This window comes from Mesoplodon densirostris, chromosome 18, assembly GCF_025265405.1.
Source record: "Mesoplodon densirostris isolate mMesDen1 chromosome 18, mMesDen1 primary haplotype, whole genome shotgun sequence".
NCBI classification, from domain to species: Eukaryota; Metazoa; Chordata; class Mammalia; order Artiodactyla; family Ziphiidae; genus Mesoplodon; species Mesoplodon densirostris.
In genome coordinates this window covers 18,314,779-18,342,278 of record NC_082678.1, presented here as the reverse complement: position 1 = coordinate 18,342,278, position 27,500 = coordinate 18,314,779, and the positions used below count along the sequence as shown (strand labels likewise).

The 27,500-nt window shown below is 44.4% G+C and overlaps 2 protein-coding genes across 2 annotated transcripts in view; one reads left to right on the top strand and one right to left on the bottom strand.

Annotated features, from left to right (window-relative positions):
• The window catches only part of RNF157 (ring finger protein 157), an 85,459-nt gene extending 62,780 nt beyond the window's left edge, over positions 1-22,679 (bottom strand). Inside the window, exon 1 of the mRNA XM_060081540.1 lies at positions 22,326-22,679. Coding sequence (XP_059937523.1) covers positions 22,326-22,413 — 88 coding nt within the window. The 5' untranslated portion in view covers positions 22,414-22,679. The remainder of the gene's footprint in view (positions 1-22,325) is intronic.
• On the top strand, positions 5,697-12,307 carry LOC132478427 (NHP2-like protein 1). Its single transcript, XM_060081598.1, has 2 exons — positions 5,697-5,703; positions 11,919-12,307. The coding sequence occupies exons 1-2, from the start codon at positions 5,697-5,699 to the stop codon at positions 12,305-12,307; spliced, it is 396 nt and encodes a 131-aa protein (XP_059937581.1).
• Positions 22,680-27,500: the final 4,821 nt, after the last annotated feature.

Sequence of the window (27,500 nt, the reverse complement as noted above, 5' to 3'; positions counted from 1 at the left end):
TTCATATTTGTTTCAAAATGATTGTTTAATAGGAAAATACAAATTTAAATAATACTGCCCCAGGCTTTACCTACCAACTACCACATAGATTATGTAGTTTAATTGGACAGGTTTAGTGCTATGAAAGATACAGACACATACACAAACCCTAGTCTCAAATTCATTAGCAGTGCTAATGGCCAAGGTTACAGGGACATCAGTCACACAGGCTCTCTTTGCCCCACCTTGACCAGCCAGGAGGCAGGGATATTTTCAACTCTACACTAACCAGATGCAATCAACAGTCAGGGTCAGAATCCCCATCTGCGTTATCCAGATAGAAGGAAGAACCGTGCCAGGACGTGATGGCACTAAGTCACCAAGGGAGGCTTGGGTAACACTGCACATTCCATCTGGGAACACTTTCCAAATCTGATGATTAAACGAATGCTTCTCATAGAATGGATAAACAACAAGGGCCTACTGCATAGCAAAGGGGACTATATTCAATATCCTGTGATAAACCATAGTGGAAAAGAATTGAAAAAAGAATGTATGTATATGTATAACTGAGTCACTTTGCTGTACAGCAGAAATGAACACTTTGTAAATCAACTATACTTCAATTAAAAAAATGCTTTTTTTAAAAAAAATAGATCTTTATTGGAGTATAATTGCTTCACAATGCTGTTAGTTTCTGTTGCACAACAACGCGAATCAGCCATACGCATACATGTCCCCATATCCCCTCCCTCTTGAGCCTCCCTCCCACCCTCCCTATCCCACCCCTCTAGGTCATCACAAGGCACCGAGCCGATCTCCCTGTGCTCTGCTGCTGCTTCCCACCAGCCAACTATTTTACATTCAGTAGTGTATATATGTCAGTGCTACTCTCACCCCAAGTCCTCAAGTCCATTCTCTATGCCTACCTCTTTATTCCTGCCCTGCAACTAGGTTCATCAGTACCATTTTTTTTTAGATTCCATATATATGCGTTAGCATACAGTATTTTTTTTCTCTTTCTGACTTACTTCACTCTGTATGACATACTCTAGGTCCATCCACCTCACTACAAATAACTCAATTTCATTTCTTTTTATGGCTGAGTAATATTCCATTGTATATATGTGCCACATCTTCTTTATCCATTCATCTTTTGATGGACATTTAGTTTGGTTCCATGTCCTGGCTATTGTAAATAGTGCTGCAATGAACACTGTGGTACATGTCTCTTTTTGAATTACGGTTTTCTCTGGGTATATGCCCAGTAGTGGGGTTGATGGGTCATATGGTAGTTCTACTTTTAGTTTTATAAGGAACCTCCATACTGTTCTCCATAGTGGCTGTACCAATTTACATTCCTACCAACAGTGCAGGAGGATTCCCTTTTCACCACACCCCTTCCAGCAAAAAAAATGCTTCTTAAGCCACATTTTTATAATCTAATTCTCCCACAAAGGCAAGCTGTTCAAAGTGAACGACTCCTACCATAACATACTTTATCGATGCTCTCATATACCCCAGTTCTTAGATTAATACAAAGAACTTATGAATCGGCAAAAGTCTTCTTTATGTGTTATACGGCTCAGGTAAATGTTTCAATGTTTTAGGTATACAGCAAACTCTAAAAAAAAAAAAAAAAAATTCAGCAATTTCAGCCTGTGAAGAAGCCACAGCAAGGAAGACAGAGAAGAAAGTTCTAACAGAAAAATGGAACCAAATGTTCATTTTTTGGATTTTCTACACATGGAGCTGCTTTAGTCTAGAAACATTTATTAAACAAAATCACTCGCCACAAAGTGAGGCAATTCTTTAATTAAATAACAAGCAGGAAAACATTATTTGAGAGTAACAGCAGCCAAAACCAAAGCAATCACTGAGGAACCCTTGAAAGTTACCCATCAAAACGAAAACACACACGGCAGCCATCTGCAGTGATACAACAGTGCGATTCATCCTTTAGGAAAGCTTAATTATCAATTATTTATGTCTAGCACTTATTAGCCCTATTTTCCACGTGCATAATTTATAGAGAGGGGAGGTGCCTAGTTGCCATAAGCAGATGCAGCCATCTCAAAGAATTTGTCATTTACTGTTGAACCTTAGTAAAGTATATTTTTTATACACTAGACATTATACATTTATTATACATTAGGTGAAATTAGAAAAGGGAAAGATGTTCACATTGATGGATGGATGGCTTACCCAAATCATGAATAAAGAACCGGGAGAAGCAGGTTTGGTGTCTGGAGTGGTACAGGTTGAGCTCAATGTGGGACACGCTGAGTTACCAGTACCTGGGAGCAGTCAGGTGGGGGATGTGGGGACAATGAAATCCACGGAGATTTGATCCTAGCAAGAGAAGAGCACTAATGGCTTCAGGGTTAAAGTGTTAAAGATGACAGTGTTCTATTGGAAATGCCATTCTGGGGGGAGCTGTGACATTAAAAGGAATCATCCAGAAAGCAGTGCAGAGCTAACTGTAGCATTAGAAATCAAGAGCACACATATACAAAGACCTAACCTTAAGGTCAATAATCCGCAAATGAAAAGGGGAGTTTTCATTTCAGGAGAGGCGTCAATGCCACGTTCCTGGGAAAAGCTGATCTTCCTTGGTGCACTTAAAATAGAAATGCCTCATCAGGTAAAAGGAAAATTAAACTTAAGACAACTGAAATTTTGTTTTTTCCTCTCTTTGAAATGCACCTCGCTAATAACCCCAGTTAGACTAGAGGGAGAGCAAACTTGCTATCTGCAGCCTAGCTAAAGCATCCTGCCTGTGTGCCCAGGCTGCCCAGAGGTGTGGATCAGGGCACAGTGACCTAGAGCGGCCACATCAGCAGATGGGAACACCAAACACACTAACAATCCTTGAAAAAAAATGCCTTCTGGACAATTTGCACACATTTTTGCTTCTTAGTGTGAACTGCGCTCTAAAATCAGAAACGGCAGGGGAAAAAGAACTGCACTAAAACACTTCTTGGCCTGTTTGCTAACGGGAAAAAACATATGACTAGTAGATAACCTGCAAGCTTTCCATTATTAGTTGGCTATAATTTCTTAACCAAATTATATTTAAAACATAAGGTATGAGGGGAGGGGAAAAGGGGAATTCGTGTTTAATGGGTACAGAGTTTGTTTTGCAAGAAGAAAAAGTTCTAGAGATTTTAACACTAATGAACTGTACACTTGAAAATGGTTAAGATGGTAAGTTTAATGTTATGTATTTTTAACCACAATAAAAATAAATATCAAGAAAAAAAACAACAACCATAAGGTGTGGCCCAGAATGACCAGTGCTAATACAATATTTTTTCAGTATTTTTTAAAAAGTATTAAAGAAAAAAAGGTATCCAGACAAACAAAAATCAAATTACTTACAAGGGAAGAAAATTACACTAGTACTGTTCTTCCAGATCAGCACTGAACAAAAATACGCTAACACGGGACTTCCCTGGAGGTCCAGTAGTTAAGACTCCATGCTTCCACTGTAGGGGGAATGGGTTCAATCCCTGGTCCCAGAACTAAGATCCCATATGCCGCGTGGCGTGGCCAAAAAAATATATATGTATACCATGAGCCATAAATGCAAGCCACATATGTAATTTTAAATTATCTAATAGCCACATTTTTAAAAAGTAAAAATAAGCAAAATTAATTTGAATATATTTTATTTATCCCAATGTTGGATATTCCAATATCCCAATATATCCAAAATATTATTTCAATAGGTAATCAATATAAAAACTTTTAAGGAGCTATTCACATTCTTTTTTCAACTATCCATGAAGAAAAATACAACTATTTGTTACTCAGCAAGAGAACAAAGAGAAAAATCTTAGAATTCACTAACTTAAATAATTTACCCAGTGAATTAAGATATTAGGGCATATTCCTAACATCACAATGAAATTCAGTGTTGCTCAGTGAATTCCAGAATTTATGTCTGTCCCAGTGAGATATTCTGATATTTGCCACCAAACCACTATGTATTATCACATCACGCAATAAAGGGCAGTTAAACATCCTTCCCGTCTTTCTACAACTCTGTATTTAAAGGGTACCCTAAATGTTAACAAACAGAAACTCTAATTTTATTCTAATTTAAAATAACTTTTCTTTCCAAATCTATGATATTACTGAAATATGTTGGTCTACAGAAAAAGGGTTAGGGGAAAAAACTCAACTGTTTAGGCCTCTAGGGAATAGCAATTTATTTATTGTCATGGCATGATTCCAAATAAAAGATTTTAAGGTTTTTGAAACTTTATATTTTATAAAACTAACAAAATTCAAAGACGCCGAGTAAGCAATAAAATTGTGATAATTTGTATAGAGTAAAAGATGAAGCAAAATATATTTTGGATTTGAGTCACTATCTCATGCTAATTGGGAGGTTTTTTTGTTTTGTTTTGTCGTACGCGGGCCTCTCACTGTTGTGGCCTCTCCCGTTGCGGAGCACAGGCTCCGGACGCGCAGGCTCAGCGGCCATGGCTCACAGGCCCAGCCGCTCCGCGGCATGTGGGATCTTCCTGGACCGGGGCACGAACCCGTGTCCCCTGCATCGGCAGGCAGACTCTCAACCACTGCGCCACCAGGGAAGCCCTAATTGGGAGTTGTTATTGCAAGATCTCTAATCAATCTTCCCTTCTTTTGGTATTTTTTTAAAAATTGAGGTCACAGTAAAATAAATTAGATATCCTGCCTATAAGTGAAAAATACTAATCTTCACCTATTTACTTTTGGACCAATGGAGTTATATCCTTGATTATTGTAGAAAATGGAATTGTACTTAAAAATAACTTCATATAAAATTAAAATATGGGGAAAAATTTAAAAATAAATAAAAAGAAAAGGAAATAAAAAGAAAAAATTAAAATACGGAAAAACTGGCTATGGAAATCCTATTACGTTTTCATATATTTGAAAAATCTTCATTTACATGGCATTTCAATAACATATTTTAAGCTTAAGGTCACAAAAATAAAAGGAAAGTAACAAAATTGTATTTAAGCACCTCTAACTGTTCAAGTCAATTCTAATGCTACAGTGCTGCTTTTGTTATTCATGTTTTTTACCTATTTAAAAAAATTATACGGACTTCCCTGGTGGCGCAATGGTTAAGAATCCACCTGCCAATGCAGGGGACACGTGTTCGAGCTCTAGTCCGGGAAGATCCTGCATGCCACGGAGCAACTAAGCCCGTGCGCCACAACTACTGAGCCCACGTGCCACAACGACTGAAGCCTACGTGCCTAGAGCCCGTGCTCCGCAACAAGAGAAGCCACCACAATGAGAAGTTCACGCACCGCAACGAAGAGTAGCTCCCACTTGCTGCAACTAGAGAAAGCCCACGCCCAGCAGCGAAGACCCAACACAGTGAAAAATAAATTAAATAAACAAAATTTAAAAATTATATAAGTAATACATGTCTTTGGCAAAAAAAAAAATACAAAGAAGTACATAATTTAAAAAGTGATAATCTGGGCTCCCCTGGTGGCGCAGTGGTTGAGAGTCTGCCTGCCAATGCAGGGGACACGGGTTCATGCCCCGGTGTGGGAAGATCCCACGTGCCGCAGAGCAGCTGGGCCCGTGAGCCATGGCCGCTGAGCCTGTGCGTCCGGAGCCTGTGCTCCGCAACGGGAGAGGCCACAACAGTGAGAGGCCCGCGTACCACGAGAAAAACAAAACAAAACAAAAAGTGATAATCCAACATTATGAAAGGTAACTCCGTTATTAACAATCAGTTTGCAGCCTTCCAGATTTTCCTATACATATATAAACACATTCAGGTTTTCTGTTTTGCTTTATTTTGATATTTAACCTAATTGGGATATTACTTGTATTGATCTGCATGTTGCTTTTTTTCCTAATGTACTGTAGGCATCTTTCCATGTCTGTACTTACGGATTGACCTCATTGCCTCATTGGTTTTTCTTTGGCCCGCTGTGAGCAGCTTGCGGGATCTTAGTTCCCCAACCAGGGGCTGAACCCGGGCCTCAGCAGTGAAAGCACCAGAGTTCTAACCACTGGAACGCCAGGGAATTCCCGACCTCATTGTTCTTAATGACTACATAATAACCACCTCTTATTGAGGGCTTACTCTATACCAGTGCTGTACTAACAAGTATTATATAGGTTATCCCTCAAAACCCTACAAAGTGGGTGTTACTAATTTTTTTTTTAAATTTTACCAAAGAGGAATTGAATACACAGACAGTTTAAGTACTTTGTCCAAGGTCACACAGCTAGTAAGAGGCAGTGTCAGGCCCCAAATCCAGCTATTTTTATTCCAGAGCCTGTGTGTATTCTTAACCATTACACTATAATCCCAATGAGTGCCCAGATTGAATTAACTGTTTCCCTACTGATAAACACTCCCTATTCTTTCTAGTTTATGTTGCTTGCCTGCTTTTTTTTTTTCTTTCTTTCTATTTGTTTTTACATCTGGAATTTGTCCTCACGGACTGTATGGGATAAGAATTTTTTTTTCCAAATAGGAAATTTTACTAACACCATTTACTGACTATTCCATATCCCCCATTAATTTGAAATGCTACTTTTTTTTTTTTTTTTTTTTTTTTGCGGTACGCGGGCCTCTCACTGCTGTGGCCTCTCCCGCTGCGGAGCACAGGCTCTGGACGCGCAGGCTCAGCGGCCATGGCTCACGGGCCCAGCCGCTCCGCGGCATGTGGGATCTTCCCGGACCAGGGCACGAACCCGTGTCCCCTGCATCGGCAGGTGGACTCTCAACCACTGCGCCACCAGGGAAGCCTAAATCTTTTTTTTTTTTTCCCTCAAATCTTTACAACAGTTTCCACCACTGCACTGAAACTCTTCTCTGGAATACCAACCAGGCCAACTGTCTTTTCCCACAATTCATTCACCTTACGAATGCTCAGAAGACTTCAACACTAATTTCTGAGTCTTCCTCTTCTTGCCCCACTTTTCCACCCAGCCCCAAACATGAATATGTCTCAAGAGCCCCATCCTCTGCTTTTCTTTCATTCTTCCTCTCTCTCTCTTCCTCACAGAATCAAAGAAAAGGCTTTGACTTAAGACAGAGCTGGATTTGATCCTGATGCCACCGTCTACCAGCTGTGTGACCTAGGACAAATCATTTAACTTTTTTGAGCATTGGCTTTATTTAGTTATTTATTATTTTGGTTGTGCCGAGTCTTAGTTGTCGGCACACGGGATCTTCTCTGCGGCATGCATGTGGGATCTAGTTCCCCAACCAGGGATCGAACCCAGGCCCCTGCATGGATTCTTACCCACTGGACCACCAGAGAAGTCCCGCATTGGCTTCTTTATTTGTAAAATGGAGATAATATTACCTCTTTCCAAGGATTGCTTTTGGGATCTAATAAGATAACATTTATGCAGCTGGCTAGGCCCAGTGGGCAATTAATACACCTTGGCCCTCCTTTGCCATCCTCAACTCCCAAACCTTTGTCTCTGATCTTTCTTTGGAGTTTCAGTCCAAATCTTTAACTACCTGCCGTATCTTTTTACCTGGGTATCCCTTCTTTGCCTCAAACTCAGTGAATAACCTTTTCTTCTGGAAGGAGGTGGAATGAAAGGCATTTTATCTTAAGAGTTGGCACCAGAACTCCTCTTAGGGGAGGCTTGATCTTTTTTTGGAATATACATTCATGAGCTACTTAGAATGGAGAATGGCACACCAAAAGTATGCGTGCTTTTGTTGCTTGTTAATTGCACTCAAACTACTTTGTAATTTGTTTTATTTATTTATTCATTTATTTATTTACTTGGCTGCACCAGGTCTTAGTTGTGGCATGTGGGATCTTTGTTGTGGCATGCAGGATTTTAGTTGCGGTGTGCAGGATCTAGTTCCCTGACCAGGGATTGAACCCGGGCCCCCTGCGTTGGGAGCACAGAGTCTTAGCCACTGGACCACCAGGGAAGTCCCAGTAAGTTGTTTTTATTCTCAGGGGAAATAATAAAGAGAAGAGTCCAAAAAAGGAGAGGTAAGAGGAAAAGAGACATTAAGACAGAGGAAGGCCAGAATTGGTGAGCTGAAGGGCCAGTAAAACTCCCTAGTTGACATACAATTAGGGAGTTTGTATTTCTCCAATGTAAGCCCAAACTTCATCATCCGCCTACAAATCTTTACTAGAATCCACACTTTGAATACTTTATGTGAATGGAATTTTTTGGAGAAACTGAATAATGGACCGATGTTACATTTGTTATGAGGCCAAGACAGCAAGCTGGAGCTCAGGGACCAACATGGTCATAACATGTCACCTGGGAATTCACAGAAATCTCTGAGGGGGCATCAGAAGTCTGTACTCTGATTTGGGGGAATAGGTGGGTTTCTGTCTAATCTACCTAGATTATTTATTTATTTAGTTAGGCCATGCAGTGCTGCATGCGGGATCTTAGCTCTCTAACCAGGGATCAAACCCACGCCCCCTGCAGTGGAAGCGTGGAGTCTTAACCACTGGACCGCCAGGGAAGTCCCGAATCTACCTAGATTTTGAGGAGCGGTAAAGCCCTGGCCGACGTTTGGGAATCATTCAAAAGCAGTTTCTGCTCCATATTCCCAATTTCTGTCAACGGGGCCTCACTTCTCTGGCTCCCAAGCTAAAAACAGTATAGGCATCAAAGCTACAAAAACACTGAACATGTGCTTTGTGCAAAGCACCCCGTCAAGACCTCAGCCCTTTCCAAGTTTGATTACAGTGAGTTACCAGGTAACTTTCCTAGCAAGTCTCTATGCTTCCAGTGTTTTCTCCCCACAACCTATCCCTCTAAGAGATAAATCTTCCTTAAAACACCATTTGCTTCCTCTCATGGCTCCTACCTGTTATTCTGTAATCTATCAATACCATCGGCGACCTTTACCCACTACTAATACTATTCTCCACATTGGACTATTGGAGAGTTCTACCCGCCTTCAAAGTCCTTCAAGGCCATTAGCTCTCAAGAGCCCCACCCTTAATGATGAAGCTCTTCTCTTTATTTTATTCAATTGGCATAAACCACTCTATACTGTTATTTTTATTTTTTATTTTTTTATTTTTTGCAGTACGTGGGCCTCTTACTATTGTGGCCTCTCCCGTTGCAGAGCACAGGCTCTGGACGCACAGGCTCAGCGGCCATGGCTCACAGGCCCAGCCACTCTGCAGCATGTGGGATCTTCCCGGACCGGAGCACGAACCCGCGTCCCCTGCATCGGCAGGCAGACTCTCAACCACTGTGCCACCATGGAAGCCCTGTACTGTTATTTTTAAAAACAGCTTTATTGAGGTATAATATACACAGCATAAAATTCATCCATCCTAAAATCAACTATCACCACAATCCAGTTGAAAACACCACCCCGAAATGCTCCCTCATGCCAATTTACAACTAATTCCCACTCCCATCCCCAGCCTTAGGTAAACACTGCTCTGCTTTCTATCTCTACATATTTGCCTTTTCTAGCCATTTCATATAAATGGACTCATACAATAATACATCGTCTTGTATCTGGCTTCTTTCACTTACCACAATGTTTTTGAGGTTAATCTGCATTGTGTAGCATATATCAATAGTTCATTCCTTTAAATTGCTGAATAGTATTGCAATGTATGAATATACCTCATTTTGTTAATCCATTCACCAGTGGATGGACATTTGGATTATTTCCAGTTTTTTGGCTATTATGAGCAATGCTGTTATGAACATTTGCATACATATCTTTGTGTGTATCTATGTCATTTCTTTTGGATAGATTCATAGGGGTGCAATTGCTAGATCATAAGGTAAATTTATGTTTAACTTTTTCTATTTATTTATTTATTTTTGGCTGTGTTGGGTCTTCGTTGCTGCGTGCAGGCTTTCTCTAGTTGCAGCGAGCGGGGGCTACTCTTTGTTGTGGTGCATGAACTTCTCATTGCAGTGGCTTCTCTTGTTGTGGAGCCTGGGCTCTAGGCGTGAGGGCTCAGTAGTCGTGGCACACAGGTTCAGTAGTTGTGGCTCGCGGGTTCTAGAGCGCAGGCTCAGTAGTTGTGGTGCACGGGCTTAGTTGCTCCGCGGCATGTGGGATCTTTCCAGACCAGGGCTTTAACCCATGTCCCCAGAATTGGCAGATGGATTCTTAACCACTGTGCCACCAGGGAAGTCCCTAACTTTTTAAGACACTCCCAAACTCTTTTCCAAACTGGCTGTTACCATTTTACATTCCCATTTACAATGCACAAGGATTCCAATTTCTCTGCATTCTCACCAACACTTGATATTCTTTTTTTTTTTTTTTAATAAAGGTGTCACATTTTATTTATTATCTTTGGCTGTGTTGGGTCTTCGTTTCTGTGTGAGGGCTTTCTCTAGTTGTGGCGAGTGGGGTCCACTCTTCATCGCAGTGTGCAGGCCTCTCAGTGTTGTGGCCTCTCCTGTTGCGGAGCACAGGCTCCAGATGCACAGGCTCAGTAGTTGTGGCTCACGGGTCCAGTTGCTCCGTGGCATGTGGGATCTTCCCAGACCAGGGCTCGAACCCGCATCCCCTGCATTAGCAGGCAGACTCTCAACCACTGTGCCACCAGGGAAGCCCCAGATATTCTTTTTTATTGTTGCTCTCCTAGTGGTTTTGAAATGCTATCTCATTGTGGTTTTAATTGTGTTTCCCTAATAACTACTGATGCTGAGCATCTTTCCATGTATTTATTGGCCATTCCTATAGCTCCTTTGGTGAAATGTCTATTCAACTCTTTTGTCCATTTGTAAATTGGGTTGTCTTCTTAATACTGAGCTGTAAAAAGTTCTCGATATATTCTGGAAGTAAATCCTTTATGTATTTTGCAAATATTTTCATTCAGAAGGTGGCTTGTCCTTTCATTTCCTTAATGTTGTGTTTTGAAGTAGAAACATTTTTAATTTGGAAGAAATCCAATTTATCAGTTTTTTCTCTTACGGATTTTGCTTTTGGCACTGTATCAAAGAACTCTGCCCAATATGAAACAAATAAATAGTTTCTCCTATGTCTTCTTTTAGGGGTTTTATAGTTTTAGCTCTTGAATTTAGGTCTACTTTTAAAACAGCTTTGGGACTTCCCTGGTGGTCTAGTGGTTAAGATTCCACTCTCCCAATGCAGGGGGCCCGGGTTCAATCCCCGGTCAGGGAACTAGATCCCGCATGCCACAACTAAAAGATCCTGCATGCCACAACAAAAATCTCACATGCCACAACTAAGACCCAGAGCAGCCAAATAAATAAATAAATATTTTTAAAAGTAACCATAAAAAAGTTTTATTGAGCTATAATTCACATACCATATAATTCACCTATTTAAAGTGTACCATTCAATGGTTTTTTAGTATATTCACAGAGTTATGCAACTATTCACTACTATCTAATTTTAGAACATTTTCATTATCCCAGAAAGAAACCCATTAGCAATCACTTCTCATTTCCCCCTCCCCCGGCCACTGGCAGCCACTAATCTACTTTCTGTCTATGGATTTGCCTCTTCTGGACATGTCATATACATGGAATTATACAATATATGGCCTTTTGCCTCTGGCTTCTTTCACTTAACATCAGTGTTTTTCAAGTTTCATCCAAGCTGTAGCAAATATCAATACTTCATTCCTTTTTGTTGCCAAGTAACACTCCATTGCATGGATTTACCACATTTTCTCAGTTGTTCCATTCACCAGTTGATGAACATTTGGGTTGTTTCCACCTTTTAGCTATTATGACCAGTGCTGCTATGAACATTCATGTACATGTTTTGGTGTGGATTTTTTTTTCTTGGGCATATATATATTATGTGTGTGTGTGTAACATACGACTGTAATTGCTGAGTTATAAAGTAATGAACATTTGAGGCACTGTCAAACTGTTTCCCATAGAGCTTTCTGCAGCGGTGAGGGCTCCAACTCTGACATTGCCTGTGCTCCTTGACCAATGACAATACCATGGAACTGGAGCCAAGACTGAGGCTGATGTAAATCTGAAGGCCTACCCTCTTGCAGATGACCACCTCACCAAGAAGCTATTGGACCTCGTTCAGCAATCAGGTAACTACAAGCAGCTTCGAAAAGGAGCCAGTGAGGCCGCCAAAACCCTCAACAGAGGCATCTCTGAGTTCATTGTGATGGCTGCAGACGCCGAGCCCCTGGAGATCATCCTGCACCTCCCACTGCTATGTGAGGACAAGAACGTGCCCTGTGTGTTTGTGTGCTCCAAGCAGGCCCTGGGGCGAGCCGGTGGGGTCTCCAGGCCTGTCATCACCTGTTCTGTCACCATCAAAGAACGCTCACAACTGAAGCAGCAGACCCAATCCACCCAGCAGTCCATTGAAAGGCTCTTAGTCTAAACAGGTGGCCTCTGTCAAAGTCCCTGCTGACTCCTACCCCAGGGGTTATGTATCATATTGTCTGTTAGCATCTAGTATTTCCAGCTACCTTCTATGGTTATAAAAGATTGTAGCGCTAAATCTGGAAAAAAACCAAACTCTTTTCCATAGCAACTGTACCCTTTTACATTCCCACCAGCGGGGGACCAGGATTCCAACTTCTCCACATCCTCACCAACACTTACTATTTGTTTTTTAAATTATCACTATCCTAATGGTTGTGAAGTATTATCTAACTGTAGTTTTGATTTGCATTTCCCTAATAGCCAATGATGTTAAGCATCTTTTCATTGTTGACATGCTTACTGTCCATTTGTATATCTCTGTTGGACAAATGTCTACTCAAGATCTTTACTCCTTTTTTAATCGGGTTGTCTTTTTGTTTTTTGAATTGTACAAGTTCTTTATATATTCTAGATATAAATCCCTTACCATACATAAGATTTGCAAATATTTTCTCCCATTCTGTGGGTAGTATTTTCATTCTGTGATCCATTGTGAGTTAATTTTTGGTCATGTGAAGAAAGGATCTAAGTTCATTTTTTTGCTTGTCAACATCCAATTGTGCTAGCACCATTTGTTGAAAAACCTTTCCTTTCCCTGTTGAATTGTCTTGGTACTTCTGTCAAAATCAACTGAGCATAAATATAAGGATTTATTTCTGGCTTTCAATTCTGCTCCATTGATCTACATACTGTTTTTTAAAAAAATTTTTTTTTGATATGGACCATTTTTAAAGTCTTTGTTGAATTTGTTACAATATTGCTTCTCTTTTATGTTTTGGTTTTTTGGCAGCAAGCCAGTGGGATCTTAGCTCCCAGACCAGGAATCCAGCCCGCACGCCCTGCGTTGGAAGGTGAAGTCTTAACCACTGGACCACCAAGGAAGTCCCTGATCTATATGCTTCTTGTTGTACCAATACCACACTGTGGCTTGATAGTAATTTTTGAAATTGGGTAGTGAAAATCCTCCAAGTTTGTTCTTCCTTTTCAAAATTGTTTTGGATATTCTAGGTCCTTTGAATGTCCACATACATTTTAGAATTGGCTGGCCAATTTCTTCAAAAAAGTCTGTTGGGATTTTACCAGAGAATGTACTCAATTTTCAGATCAATTTGGAGAGCACTGGCATCTCAACAATATTGAGTTTTCCATTCCATGAACATGAAACGTCTATTTATTTAGATCTCTTTAAACTTTTTTAGTTAAAGCATCAATCTCAGCAACATTTTAGAATTTTCATTGCACAAATCATATACTTATTATGTGAAATTTATTCCTGAGAACTGCATTCTTTTTGATGCTACTGGGAATGGCAATAGTTTCCTTAATTTTATTTTCAGATTATTGCTTGTATATAAAAGCACAGTTGGGGGCTTCCCTGGTGGCGCAGTGGTTGAAGGTCCGCCTGCCGATGCAGGGGACACGGGTTCGTGCCCCGGTCTGGGAAGATCCCACATGCCGCAGAGCGGCTGGGCCTGTGAGCCATAGACGCTGGGCCTCCGCATCGGGAGCCTGTGCTCCGCAACGGGAGAGGCCACAGCAGTGAGAGGCCCTCGTACCGCAAAAAAAAAAAAAAAAAAAAAAACGGAGAAAGAAAAAGCACAGTTGATTTTTGTGTGTTGATCTGATCTTGTATCTGCAATGTTCCTCACTCAGTTTTTAGTTCTAGTAGGTTTTTTTTGTGGAATCTTTGGTATTTTCTATACATAGGATCATGTCATCTATGAATAAAGACAGTTTCACTTTTTTCTTTACAATCTGGTTGCCTTAAATTTTTTAAAAAATGTGTTTGTTTGTTTTGCCTTATTGTACTAGCTAGAATCTCCAGTTAATACTGAATGGCAAAAGCAGACATCCTTGTCTTCTTCTTGATCTTAGCAGGAAAGCATCTGTATCTCACCTTTAAGTATAGTGGTAGTTATGAGCTTTTCGTAGATGCCCTGTATCAGATTGAGGAAGTACCCTTCTATTACAAGTTTGCTGAGTGTTTTTCATCTTGAAAAGGTGTTGGATTTGTTAAATGTTTTGTCTGCATCTATTGAGATGATCATGTAGTTTTTATTCTTTATTCTACCAATATGGTGTATTAACACTGATTGATTTTTCAGATATTAAACCAACCTTGCATTCCTGAGATAGATCCCTGGTCATGGTATATTCTGTATTCTTATTTATCTCTGTATGCATGAATTCTACCTTTGATACTAGATGATAAGCACTGAAATTTTGGAAGGAGTGTAATTTTTATTTATTTATTTATTTATTTTTGGCTGCATCAGGTCTTAGTTGTGGCACACGAGATCTTTCATGTGGCATGTGGGCTCTTTGTTGTGCCTCTCAGGCTTACTTGCCCCGTGGCATGTGGGATCCTAGCTCCCCGACCAGGGATCGAACCCGTGTTCCCTGCATTGGAAGGCGGATTCTTTTAATTTTTATTTATTTATTTATGGCTGTGTTGGGTCTTCGTTTCTGTGCGAGGGCTTTCTCCAGTTGTGGCAAGTGGGGGCCACTCCTCATCGCGGTGCGCAGGCCTCTCACTATCGCGGCCTCCCTTGTTGCGGAGCACAGGCTCCAGACGCACAGGCTCAGAAACTGTGGCTCACGGGGCCAGCTGCTCCCTGGCATGTGGGATCTTCCCAGACCAGGGCTCGAACCCATGTGTCCTGCATTGGCAGGCGGATTCTTAACCACTGGACCACCAGGGAAGCCCAGGAAGGAGCGTAATTTTTTTTTTTTTTTTTTTTTGCGGTACGCGGGCCTCTCATTGTTGTGGCTTCTCCCATTGTGGAGCACAGGCTCTGGACGTGCAGGCTCAGCGGCCATGGCCCAGCCGCTCCGCGGCACGTGGGATCTTCCCAGACCGGGGCATGAACCCGCGTCCCCTGCATCGGCAGGTGGACTCTCAACCACTGCGCCACCAGGGAAGCCCAGGAGTGTAATTTTTAAATAATGATTTTTAAAGACTGCAATTTTTAGACTTTTAAAAATATGTTTTCCCAGCACAAGCACTCCTTCAGAAACTAAAAACTTGAGCTCAGCACCTATTTAGCAAGAATAACTTGTTAAAATAAGAAGCTACTGAGGGGGGACTTCCCTAGTGGCACAGTGGTTAAGAATCTGCCTGTCAATGCAGGGGACACGGGTTCGAGCCCTGGTCCGGGAAGATCCCACATGCTGCGGAGCAACTAAGCCTGTGCACCACAACTACTGAGCCTGCGCTCTAGAGCCCGTGAGCCACAACTACTGAGCTCTCGTGCCACACCTACTGAAGCCCGCACGCCTAGAGCCCATACTCCACAATAAGAGAAGCCACCACAATGAGCAGCCCGCGCACCACAACGAAGAGTAGCCCCCCGCTCGCCGCAACTAGAGAAAGCCTGCGCACAGCAACGAAGACCCAACGCAGCCAATAAATAAATAAATAAATTTATAAAAATAAAAATATAAGAAGCCACTGGGAATTCCCTGGCAGTTCAGTGGCTGGGACTCTGTGCTTTCACTGCTGAGAGTGTGGGTTCAAACCCTGGTTGGGGAACTAAGATCCCATAAGGCTGTGGGGTATGGCCAAAAAAAAAAAAAGAAGCCGCTATGACTGTTAATTTTTTTTTTTTTTTTTTTTTGCGGTATGCGGGCCTCTCACTGTTGTGGCCTCTCCCATTGCGGAGCACAGGCTCCGGACGCGCAGGCTCAGCGGCCATGGCTCACGGGCCCAGCCGCTCCGCGGCATATGGGATCCTCCCAGACCGGGGCACGAACCCGTATCCCCTGCATCGGCAGGCGGACTCTCAACCACTGCGCCACCAGGGAGGCCCATGACTGTTAATTTTTATGTCACCTTGGCTAGGCTATGGTGGTCAGTTGTTCGTCCAGACACTAATCTAGGTGTTGCTGTGAGGATATTTTGTAGATGTGATTAACATTTATAATTAGTTGACTTTAAGTAAAATAGATTACCCTTGATAATGTGGGTGGGCTTCATCCAATCAGTTGAAGGCTTTAAGAGCAGAAACTGAGGTTTCCTGGAGAAAAAGGAATTCTGCTTTAAGACTAACATAGAAATCCTGCCTGAGTTTCTCATCCAGCAGACTGTCCTACAGATTTCGGACTGAAGAATACAACATCAACTCCTGTCTGAGTTTCCAGCTTGCTGGCCTGCCCTACAAGCTTTAGACTTGCCAGCCCCCACAATAATGGAGGCCAATTATATGTATATATCTCCCATTGGTTCTCTTTCTCTGGAGAGCCCTGGATGATACAGCCATCAAATAGCTTATATTGTTAATCCTCCCTTCTGTGACCCACATCATGAATTACAAAGTTGATTCTGAGGGCTTCTATCCTGCTGATTGCCATAGGCATCAAAATCACAGGATCAGAATCTATACACTGGTGCACAGCATGATGCATGATATATACATAGCAGGTGCCCAAGAATGTGCACTGATGGTAATAAACAGAAAGAGAAAAGAGATGCTAAAGAACAAAAGAGCACAACCAACATCATATAAGTAAATGAAAGTCCCCAAATCATAAGACAAAATCAAGAAGTGAAAGAAATCAGTCTGCTCTTAATGAAGTAAAGTACAAATAAAGCAAAAATACTGGAGGTTTCGAAAGTGGAAGCATTACCACGTTTTAAGTGTTCAAAAATAATACTGGGGCATCCCTGGTGGCTTAGTGGTTGAGAATCCGCCTGCCAATGCAGGAGACACGGGTTTGATCCCTGGTCCGGGAAGGTCCCACATGCCGCAGAGCAATAAAGCCCATGCGCCACAACTACTGATCCTGTGCTCTAGAGCCCGTGAGTCACAACTACTGAGCCCGCGTGCCACAACTACTGAAGCCCACGTGCCTAGAGCCGGTGCTCCGCAACAAGAGAAGCCACCACAATGAGAAGCCCACGCACTGCAACGAAGAGTAGACCCCGCTTGCCGCAACTAGAGAAAGCCCTCGTGCAGCAGCGAAGACCCAACGCAGCCAAAAATAAATAAATTAAATAAATTTATTTAAAATAATAATAATAATACTAGCGTTTGAACTCCTGATCCGGATGATTCCATCATTAAATGGAAGAACCTTTACATTTTTTATGGTATTAAATGTATTTACTATGAATTTCAGAAACCTACTTAATTTTAGTTAACGTACCAATCAAAATGTTCCAGAACCAAATAATTTTTTATTCTGCAGTAAGTTTCATCTTTGAAAGTCCCTGGTTTTGAAACATATTTAATTGATGCTCCTAAAAGCTAAGAGAAACTTTTATAACTATTTGATAAGCAAAGACTTAGTACCCACGCTTTAGAAATGTGGTCTGCCCTAGGACAGGCCCACTTGACAAGCATACGTGTACTCCAATATAACAAAAATTTGGAAAATGATGATGTTAGCTGCTCAGGACTCTGATTACCATTCTGAATTTTTATAATAGGTTTCCCACTTAACACCTGAGCAAAATGAATTACTCCTATTTTCCAATTTGCTCAAATATGTAAGAGAAAAATGAACTAGATTTATCAGGTACTGAATTAAAATGGATTAAATTGTCTTTATAGTATACCTATTTCTTCCTGCACAGAGAAGACAGAAATAATGACTCTTATCAACATGGGGACCCCTTTCAAAAGTCGGGCCTACACGCATAAAAACAACCATCTCAGCAAAGCCCTAACTTTGCTGAACCAACGATAGTGGGCTTTGAAAGAGGCAAAGATCTCAGAGAAGGATTTAAAAGCACATATGGTTTCTAAGTCAAAAATTACAAAGGCACGACCAAATGCAGAACAGTGCTATAAATAGCTTTCTATGATAATGTAGAAATACTCTACAGAAACAAACTCCCATCATACCTTCTGCTATTTAAATGATTAATATTTATGTATTTATTAACAAAGCTAAAAATCACCTAAGAACATATGTATAACATTAATCATTGCTGCATTGTTTGCAATAGTAAAAGACTGAAAAAAAAAAGCCACTCCCAAATGTTCACCGGTAGACTATGTTAAAAACTGATAGCATGTGCACACAAAGGAATGTTATACAGTTGTTTTTTTTAAAAAAAGAACAACAACAACAAAAAAAAACCCCTCTCTAATATGGAGATAATATAGAAAGATCTCCAATATGTTTGAAAGTAAACAAAACAAATACAAAACAAGGTGCAGAGCAGTCTAAGTAGCATGCTATGCTTGTATTTACACAAGAAACTCTGGAAGAATTCCAGAAAGTGGTTACGTATGTATGAGAGGTGTATAGGGAGGACCTGGGTGGATGAACAGCTACAGTGAGAGCTAGACTTTCACTGTAGGCCTTTTCATTCTTTTAAACTTTGAACCATGTGACTATATTACTTATTCAAAAAAATAAATAATTCTAAATAATTTTAGGCTATTTTATTTTCACTTATCTCTGTTAAAGAAAAAAAAAGCTGTAAACCCAAGTTCCAACATGAAATCAGCTGTTCTCAATACTTTAAAAATGTTTCTAGTTCAATGTGCATACAAAACTAAGGGGTTCCTTTAAAAACACAAAAAAGAGGGACTTCCCTGGTGGCACAGTGGTTAAGAATCCGCCTGCCAATTCAGGGGACAAGGGTTCAAGCCCTGGTCCGGGAAGTTCCCACATGCTGTGGAGCAACTAAGCCTGTGAGCCACAACTATTGAGCCTGCGTGCCACAAATACTGAAGCCCACCTGCCTAGAGCCCATGCTCCACAACAAGAGGAGCCACCGCAATTAGAAGCCCGTACACCGCGATGAAGAGTAGCCCCACTTGCCGCAACTAGAGAAAGCCCATGCGCAGCAACGAAGACCCAACGCAGCCAAAAAAAAAAAAGAAAGAAAGAAAAAGCAATTTCTTCTGGGCACTGTGACCATCATTACAGGGACAGATGACCATGCGCTTGCTGAAACAACTACTCCAAGGCCATCGAGTAACAGAGACTTTCCAGTGAGCCAGAGGGCGGTCTCAGCTCAGCCAGTTTAGTCACCTGGAGAAAACTGACTCTGCTATTTGCTTTGTTCTACTTTCCGTACTCAAGATAAGGAGACCTCAAAATCAACCCAGTCTGATTCTTCAACAGGGAGACAGGCCTCTGAGTTTTGTCTCAATTCTGATGCAGAATAGCCTCCAATCCACAAACTATCAAGGACAAGTTCAAAATTCAATTCCTTGAAAAAGGCAGAGGCTTTCGTAAGAAGAGCACTAACTTGCTGGGTAACCCTGGCCTTGCCAATTCATTTCTCTGGGCCTCCATTTTCTTACCGGTGAAATGAATGAGTCTGGGGCCAAATTCTCTGCAAGGTTCCTTTGGGTCTAAAATACTATAATCCAGGGACTTCCTTGGTGGTCCAGTGGCTAAGACTCTACACTCCCAGTGCAGGGGGCCTGGGTTCGATCCCTGGTCAGGGAACTAGATCCCACATGCCCCAACTAAGAGTTTGCATGCCGCAACTAAAGATCCCACACGCGGCAACAAAGATCCCACACAGGGCAAATAAGAGCTGGCACAGCCAAATTGATTAATTAATTAATTAATTTTAAAAAATAAAATAAAATACTATAATCCAATAAAGAGTCAGGTAAATCTAAAGATCAGATGAAGGATAGGAGATGCCTCTAGACTACAGCATATTTTCACACGTACACAAAGATTTGCTGACTGGGACATGAATGTTCTGATTCCTATTTTCTGTGTTTTATCTTCAACATACATAATTTGGTCCACTTGCTACAAAGATTTCTCGCATGCAAAAGCTCTGACTAGGGCTTCCCTGGTGGCGCAGTGGTTGGGAATCCGCCTGCCGATGCAGCGGACGCTGGTTCGTGCCCCGGTCCGGGAAGATCCCACATGCCGGGGAGCAGCTGGGCCCGTGAGCCATGGCTGCTGGGCCTGCGCGTCCAGAGCCTTTGCTCCTCAATGGGAGAGGCCGCGACAGTGAGAGGCCCGCGTATCACAAAAAAAAAAAAAAAAAGCTCTGACTAAAAATGAGTTACCAGAGACCTCCCTGGTGGCACAGTGGTTAAGAATCCACCTGCAGGGGACACAGGTTTGAGCCCTTGTCTGGGAAGATCCCACATGCCGCGCAGCAACTAAGCCCATGCACCACAACTACTGAGCCTGCGCTCTAGAGACCGTGAGCCATAACTACTGAGCCCGTGGGCCACAACTACTGAAGCCTGTGTGCCTAGAGCCCATGCTCCACAACAAGAGAAGCCACTGCAATGAGAAGCCCGCGCACCGCAACAGAGTAGCCCCCGCTTGCCTCAACTAGAGAAAGCCCACGCGCAGCAACAAAGACCCAACACAGCCAGAAATAAATAAATAAATAAATAAATAAATAAATAAATTAATTTATTTATTTTTAAAAAAGAGTTACCATTAGGTAAAACTTTTAAAAGACTGATAGAGTGGAGAGGATGATTTAAGACTGTAGGTATGGAGAGTGTTGGTTAAGAAAATCTTTAGTTTGGTCCATTATCCTTTGATTATCATCATCCAAGATTCATACTTGTATTAATATCCTTTGAGGACTAGCCCTCCAGTGATTTACCTTTGCTTATTCCCATAAGTGAAGGAGGGGTGAATACTCTTCTGAGGCAACAAATTCTACTGCAAACTCCAAGCCAGCAAAACCTGCTCCATATTCTGAGCAATAAAAGCTAAGTGATTTCAGAAAAGAAAAATCCACAATACTTGTGCATATTTTTGTCTACTAAAAAGCAAAATGCGTGCTTCCTTTAGCACTGGTTTCATATGGTCATAATCAGCTAGAGCTTTATTAAAACACTAATGATGCACGGCTTTATCTTAGACTGTTCTAAAGCAGCTCTTAAGCATATTCATCTCTGCAAGGATTCACTCTTTGGCACAAATCAGTGAGCAACACAGCTCTGGCAGACACTCTGCAGGGTGCAGGTTCATTGCCTGGTCCCTACTTTGGGCTGGCACAAACTGGACAGACTGCTGAGAAACCAGCTCATCTCATTACTATGTCTTTATTCTCCTGCTGCAATTCTGACATCTCTCCAAGATCACGAAAATCCTCATCAGGTCCTAAGCCAAAGAGAAGATGATAGCCATGGGTCCCCAGAAGTCTTGAGAAAAGCAAGGAAAAATAAAGAGCAGAGAGTTAGGTCATGCGCCAGCAGTTCAGAATTGGCTGGTGCTCACTCAATCCACTAGTCATCCTCTTTGTGCTGTCAAAATTCTCCTCCACTTCCAATAATTATGCTACAAACCAGAGGCTGGAGACATTTATCTTTTTAATGATTCTGAAAACAAACATAATACTTCTCTACATTTTAAATACCTGTGCCCTGTCCCAGAGCTATCCTCATTCCAAAAACCAGGCTTGCCACTACTTTGGCAAAGCGGCAACCCGAGTGACTCTGCTACTAGATTCCCGAACATTTCTGTTAAACACCTTCTTTCTTCTGACAGCCTCTTAAAAAGCACCAGTACAGACAACGCATTTTCGGCCTCCATCCTCCAGCAGGCGACGGGAGCTTTCCCCTGAGAAACCTAATTCAAACCTGTGTCTGTCCCTCCCTCTCCGGAGGCCACCAGGGCCAGCACCTGGCACAGGCGCCTGCTTCGGATGCCAAGCCCGCCTGACCTAACCCTCAGCTCCCGAGGGGAACAGGCCACCGGGCGGGAAGGAAGGGACGCAGCGCTGCGGCCAGCGGGGACCCGGCCTGCGCCGCGGACACCCCGCCCCTCGGGAGCCGCAGTGCCCCGAGCGCACGTCTCTGTCACAGAACCGACTGCGTGGGGGCCACTCCCGTCCCCCGGCGGAAGGGCTGCCCACTCCGGCGACCCGGCCAAGGGCCCTAAAGCACCCCCTCTAGACCTCCTCCAACACCTCCCACCCTCCGAGATCGCTCTGCAGCGATGTCGGCCTCTGCGTCCCCGGGATCCCCGGAGCCCTCGCGCGGGAGCACCGCGACCTCCTCCCGGCCCCGGGTCGTGCTCACCGGACTTGGGCGGGTAGCGGTACACGGAGTTGGACGGGATGTCCACCTCCTCCACGCCCGCGTGCTGCCGGCTGGTCAGGGCCCCCATGGCGGCTGCGCCCGCGCCGCCCTCGGCGCCTCACCGCGGCCGCTCGCCCCGCGCCCGATGCGGGGGTCGGCTGCCCGCCGCGGACGGCTCCACCTCGGTGCTGCGGCTCTGGCGGCGGGGAGCCCCCGGCGCGCCGCGCACCATCCTCCGCCGGGCCCCGCGGCGGCGCCTGTGCCGAGGGGGGCTGCGGGCTGGGCCGGGGGCGCCGCCGCCGCCTCAGGCCTGGTGATGTCAGCGGCGGCTCGCGCGCGGGGACCGCGGCGGCCAAGGCCAATGGCGGGGCGGGGCGGGAGCGGCCGCGCCGCGCCGCGCCAGCCAATGGGCAGCGGGACGCGGCGGAGCGGCGGCCGGGCGCGCGGGGCCGACCCGGGGCTCGCGGCCCTCCGCGGGCTGAAGGGGCCGAGGACGTGTCGCCCCGTGGAGCCTGCTGACCCCGTCAGGTGACCGCGCGGGAGCCGCCTCCTCGCCGCGCGCCAGGCCGAGGCCGGGAGTTCGGTCACCATTGTCTCCCAACATCCGAAAGGCGCACGCGGCTTCCCGGCCCGGGGGAAGCCTTCTCCAGCCCCACCCCTCAGCATCTGCCAAAGCCAGTGGTCAGAAACCCCAAAGAGGGGCGCCCCCAGTCCCCCAGCCGGGGCAGTTCGGGTGGGTTCCCGCCCCCAGAGCCTCAGCCCCAAAGGGGCTCCCAGGGGGCGGGGAGATTGGTGAGTGCTGGGGACCCGCTAGGACGAGGTCGCCATCCCTGTCACTTAGCTCCTTTCAAAGCGCAGAAAGCTATACATGTTCTGTTTATGGGTCCCTTGGGCAGCTCATGTAGTCCTGAAGTTAGGGGACCATCAAGCCAAAGTAAGATCAAGACATTCAACCCCGGACTGCACCTTTCAGAAACTTTGGAAAGGCCTGCGAGCGAGGAGAGTCAATGCAGTGGGACGCGAGTGGGCCAGGCAGAGCAGGGGCTCCTCTGGATGAGAGCACACACCCAACAACAGTGGGATGCTTGGACCGGCAGAAGACGTCACTCCAGAGCTTAATTACAGACATTTGTGTTTTAAACCTTTTATTTTGTGTGTGTGTGTGTGTGTGTGTGTGTGTCTGGTGTGTTTTTCTGAGAGGGTGGACTGATCAGCAAGAACTTCAACTGCTAGAACATGATTTCAAGAGCGTCTCTACACACAGTACAGTTTGGGGCCTCGAGTTCCCTTGATTAGGTTTGCAAAGCCATACCATAGAGTCTCTTTCCTGATCGTCTTTTGTAGTTTTCATCGCCCTCTCTTCAGCTTCAGACCTGGTGACAAAGATACTGACGCCCAATTGCCTTGGTTTTCTCCAAGGTCCCCAGGACGGCAGGAACACATCCCTGTCATTTTTTTCAATTGATGCCGAGGAGGGCCTGAGCGACAGGGCAAGTCCCTGGCCCAGCCGAGCGGATGGGCAGCCTCTCCCAGTACCAGGTCTCCCTAGAGGAGTTCAGAGCCTTCCCCCCACCCGAGCCCTCGACCCTCATCACTAGAAGGCTTTTGGACATACCTTTGGAAGGGACCTCCTGGATACTCCTTTCTCCACACATAGGCCCACGTTGTAACTACTGGGTAAAGGGAAAATACAAGTCATCTATAACCGCCTCAAAGCAGAAGACCTTCAGCACATCCCAGAGTAAAATGTCTTATAATCTTAGACTCTGTTCAGAAGCCTTTGTCCTTACTGCCCTCAGCATTTGGTAAAGGGGGCACCATCCCCTTAATGGGTTTACCCACGTCTTCAGGTTTCTTTGTCCCAGCCAGAGCCAGGCAGGATGCGGCTCAATCAGGCAGCTGCATCCCGTTGCTTGCAAGGATCTGTTCTTGTCCCATCTCAGCCTGCTCTGAGCTTGGGAAATGGGTTCGTTCCCCATCTTGGATAACAATCCCCAAGCGTATCAGTTGGTTCCTCCTCCCACAAATGAGTCATGAATCCAGTGCTCGGAATAGTAAAACACAAGGCCTAGAGCAGTAACATTAGTGGGCATTTATTAAACACTCTCCATGTGCCAGGCCCTATTTTAAACACTATTACACATAGTAAAGCATCCATCCCTTACAGCGACCCTATGAAGTACGTGCTATTAACATCCCACTTCACAGTTGGAGAAACTGAGGCAGAGAAAGAGCACTGGACTTTGAGTTGGACAAATGAAGACCCTAAGCAGTTGTGTAACTTTGGACTAAGCCCTTCATAGCAAGCCTCAGTTTCCTTGTCTGTGAAATAGCCCAATCCTCACTGGCTGTTGCAAAGAAGTCATTAGTGAATCAAGACTCAGTCTAAAAAAAAAAGAAGCGATAATGATAATGGGCTGCCTAGGGTCATGAGACAGAAGAGAAAAGGAGGGAAAATTCTAGCTCAAAGAGACTTTCTGTGAATTGAATTAGAGTCCCACCGTCTACAATCTACAACGGAATCACATAATGTTACAGTTTTGGAAAAGAAAACCTCTACCGGTGCTCAGGGTGCAAGCGAGATAAGCAAACCCTTGGAAGAGCCGCCACTGCATTCCTCCCAGGTCCTTCCTTGGTGCCTCTTGACTCCCTTGCCAGAGATCTGGGCCAAGGAGAGGCCCTGAGGGAGAAGATGGCACAGACAAGAGGAAAAATCCAGAAATGACTCCCATCAAGAGAGCCATAAAAATACTTTTAACTTGAACAAATGGTCTGGGGAGGGGTGGCGCAGAGTGCATAGGGAAATTACATGCAAATACCATGCATCCTTTGGGTAAATAGCCTCAAGGCATCCTACCCATTTCCAAGCTGTGGATGCAGCCCTCGGGAGAATCCCAGCAGAGAGCCCGGTGTTTAAAGGTCTCAGGGGTTTCCTGTAAGCATCCGAGGAAGGCAGGGAGGTAAAAGCTACGTATTTTATCAGGTCTTCGCCCTTCTTCTCAACCTTGGGTCCAAGGGAGAAAGGAGAAGGCTGTGGGGAGGGGAACAGAGGGATGAGTAATTTCTAGGTCAGCTAGTCCCCTTGAGCTTTTAATTTTGTTCATTTTGGCTGTCCTGGTTTCAGCTCAGATGTGCATTTTCCACCTTTGTAACACATCCACTCATTTCGAAGATTTGTACAGATTCCTGTAGCAGGAGGGAGAGAGAGCCTGTAGGTGAAGAGCTGATGGACGCTGCCCTGTATGTAGCACAGCACTCCTAAGGCAGGGAATACCTTGGGGACCTGAAGGAGATAAGACAGGCCCCTTCTTGGCTGTTTGCTTGGCCCTTCTGCCTGGGCTAGGGGGACAGGAAGGTTAGAGCCCTGGCTGTTCTGAGTATCCAAAAGATGGGCCCAGTCACAACACACAGCCCCTGATCTCTCTTCTCAGTCCTTGGCCCGTGGCTTAAGTGGATTAAAGCTAAAAGCACAAGCAGAGAATTTCACATCCTGCTTCAGATCAGTGTGCTAGGCTGACGCTGACAGAGGGGGCTGATCCTAAGTGTTTTGAGACCCAGCAAACGGTTCCTCTGACAACCTAAGGCTCTCTGTTGAGGAAAATAACCTTGCCCATTAGGCAATCAGCAATCGGCCTTTCACATTTTGCTTCTTGCCAAGTGTGAATTCTTCATTGTTAATTTCCTGCTCAGCTGTGTGCCTCTAACAAAGGAGAACTGTTCAGACTACAGTTGGGTTTGTAGCTTCTTAATCTACTTTTCAACTTAAGATTGAAATGAAAGACAATGTTTACACTGGTGTGGCTTGGGCAGGGAGAGTGAGGTGCCTGGGGTGGGACCTTGAAGTTGGCACTCACTGTTAGTGTCATGCAGGTGCCTCACCCTGGCTCCAGCCCTGCTGCTCAGGCATCTGGCATTTGAAGAAATGAAAGACCTGGGACATTAATCCCATTCAAGGACTCCTTTAAAGAAATTAGGAGAGTTCGTTCTATTTTGCTTTACTTTAGTCCCAGATTGTTTCTATCAAACACTAGAGCCCGTGAGCTCGTTTCTGTACATTCGCTTCTGCCTTCACTTCCCTGCCCTTCTTCTGGTTTTGAGCTCAGCCCCATCTGGGGCTGCACATGCTGTGTGATAAAATCAGTGTGAAAGAAGGCGCCACAACCATTTCAGCCCAGTTTGGATCTGATGCCCCCTCTGCTCTTCCTGGGGAAACACTCAGGCAGGCAAAAAGCCCAGCATCTGTCTCCTGCTACCCAGAGAAACCAGAATGTGGAAGAGGCAGCGTGGTGACAGCCTCCACACCTCTATGCTCAACTGCGGTTACTTAGAAAATCAAAGGGAGAAACTGAGAACAAATTCTCTTCCTTCTCCCAGGGTTTCTTGACAACACGAGTCCTGGCTGGAGCATCAGATATGAAAGCAGTCGGAAGACCGTCTAGTCCAGGCCCCCTCACCTGACTGATGAGGCAGCTACAGCCTGGGGAGGGGAAGGGACTTGCTCAAGGTCAGGCCAGTGGCAGCCTGGCTCAGAACCCAGGGATCCCAGGCTTCGTGCACTGGGCCTCACTGTGGGAAACCCGTATTGCTGGTTTGGTTTCTTTTTTTGCAAGGTAGATTGACTTCTAGAGCTGGTATAAGAGGACAAATCATCTCAAGGAATAAGTTCAGAAATCCAACACAAATACATGTTCACCTGTTGTGATACCAGTGCCCACACACGATAAACCACACTGCCATGGAAGTTATCCAATCCTGTTCTCAAGCTGGCATAAGGAAGCCAGGGAACTTCTCTCAGCTGGAGTCTCCCTACACACTCCCTCTACTCCCCTGAAATCGGAGCTGAGGTCAGATCAGTCATCCGTCTCCTCCCAAGCACGGGAACCAAAGGGCAGATGAGGAAAGGGAGTGAGACCCACCACCGAGGGTTAGATCAGATTCTTAGCAAGCGGGTTAAAAGTGTCACATACACACTCACGGTGCATCCCTGCTAAAGTCTGAGGATTGGCCAATTCCGTGACTTCGTTTACAAAGACACATTTATTCCTGAGCTAATTGCTTGTTCATTTAGGTGACACCTACTATCTTCATCAGGGACACTTCAAAGATCGTGTGTTGAGCCTGTCAGAGTAATAAACGGAGATACCACTTACTGTTGTGGTTCTGCTGGAAGCCTCA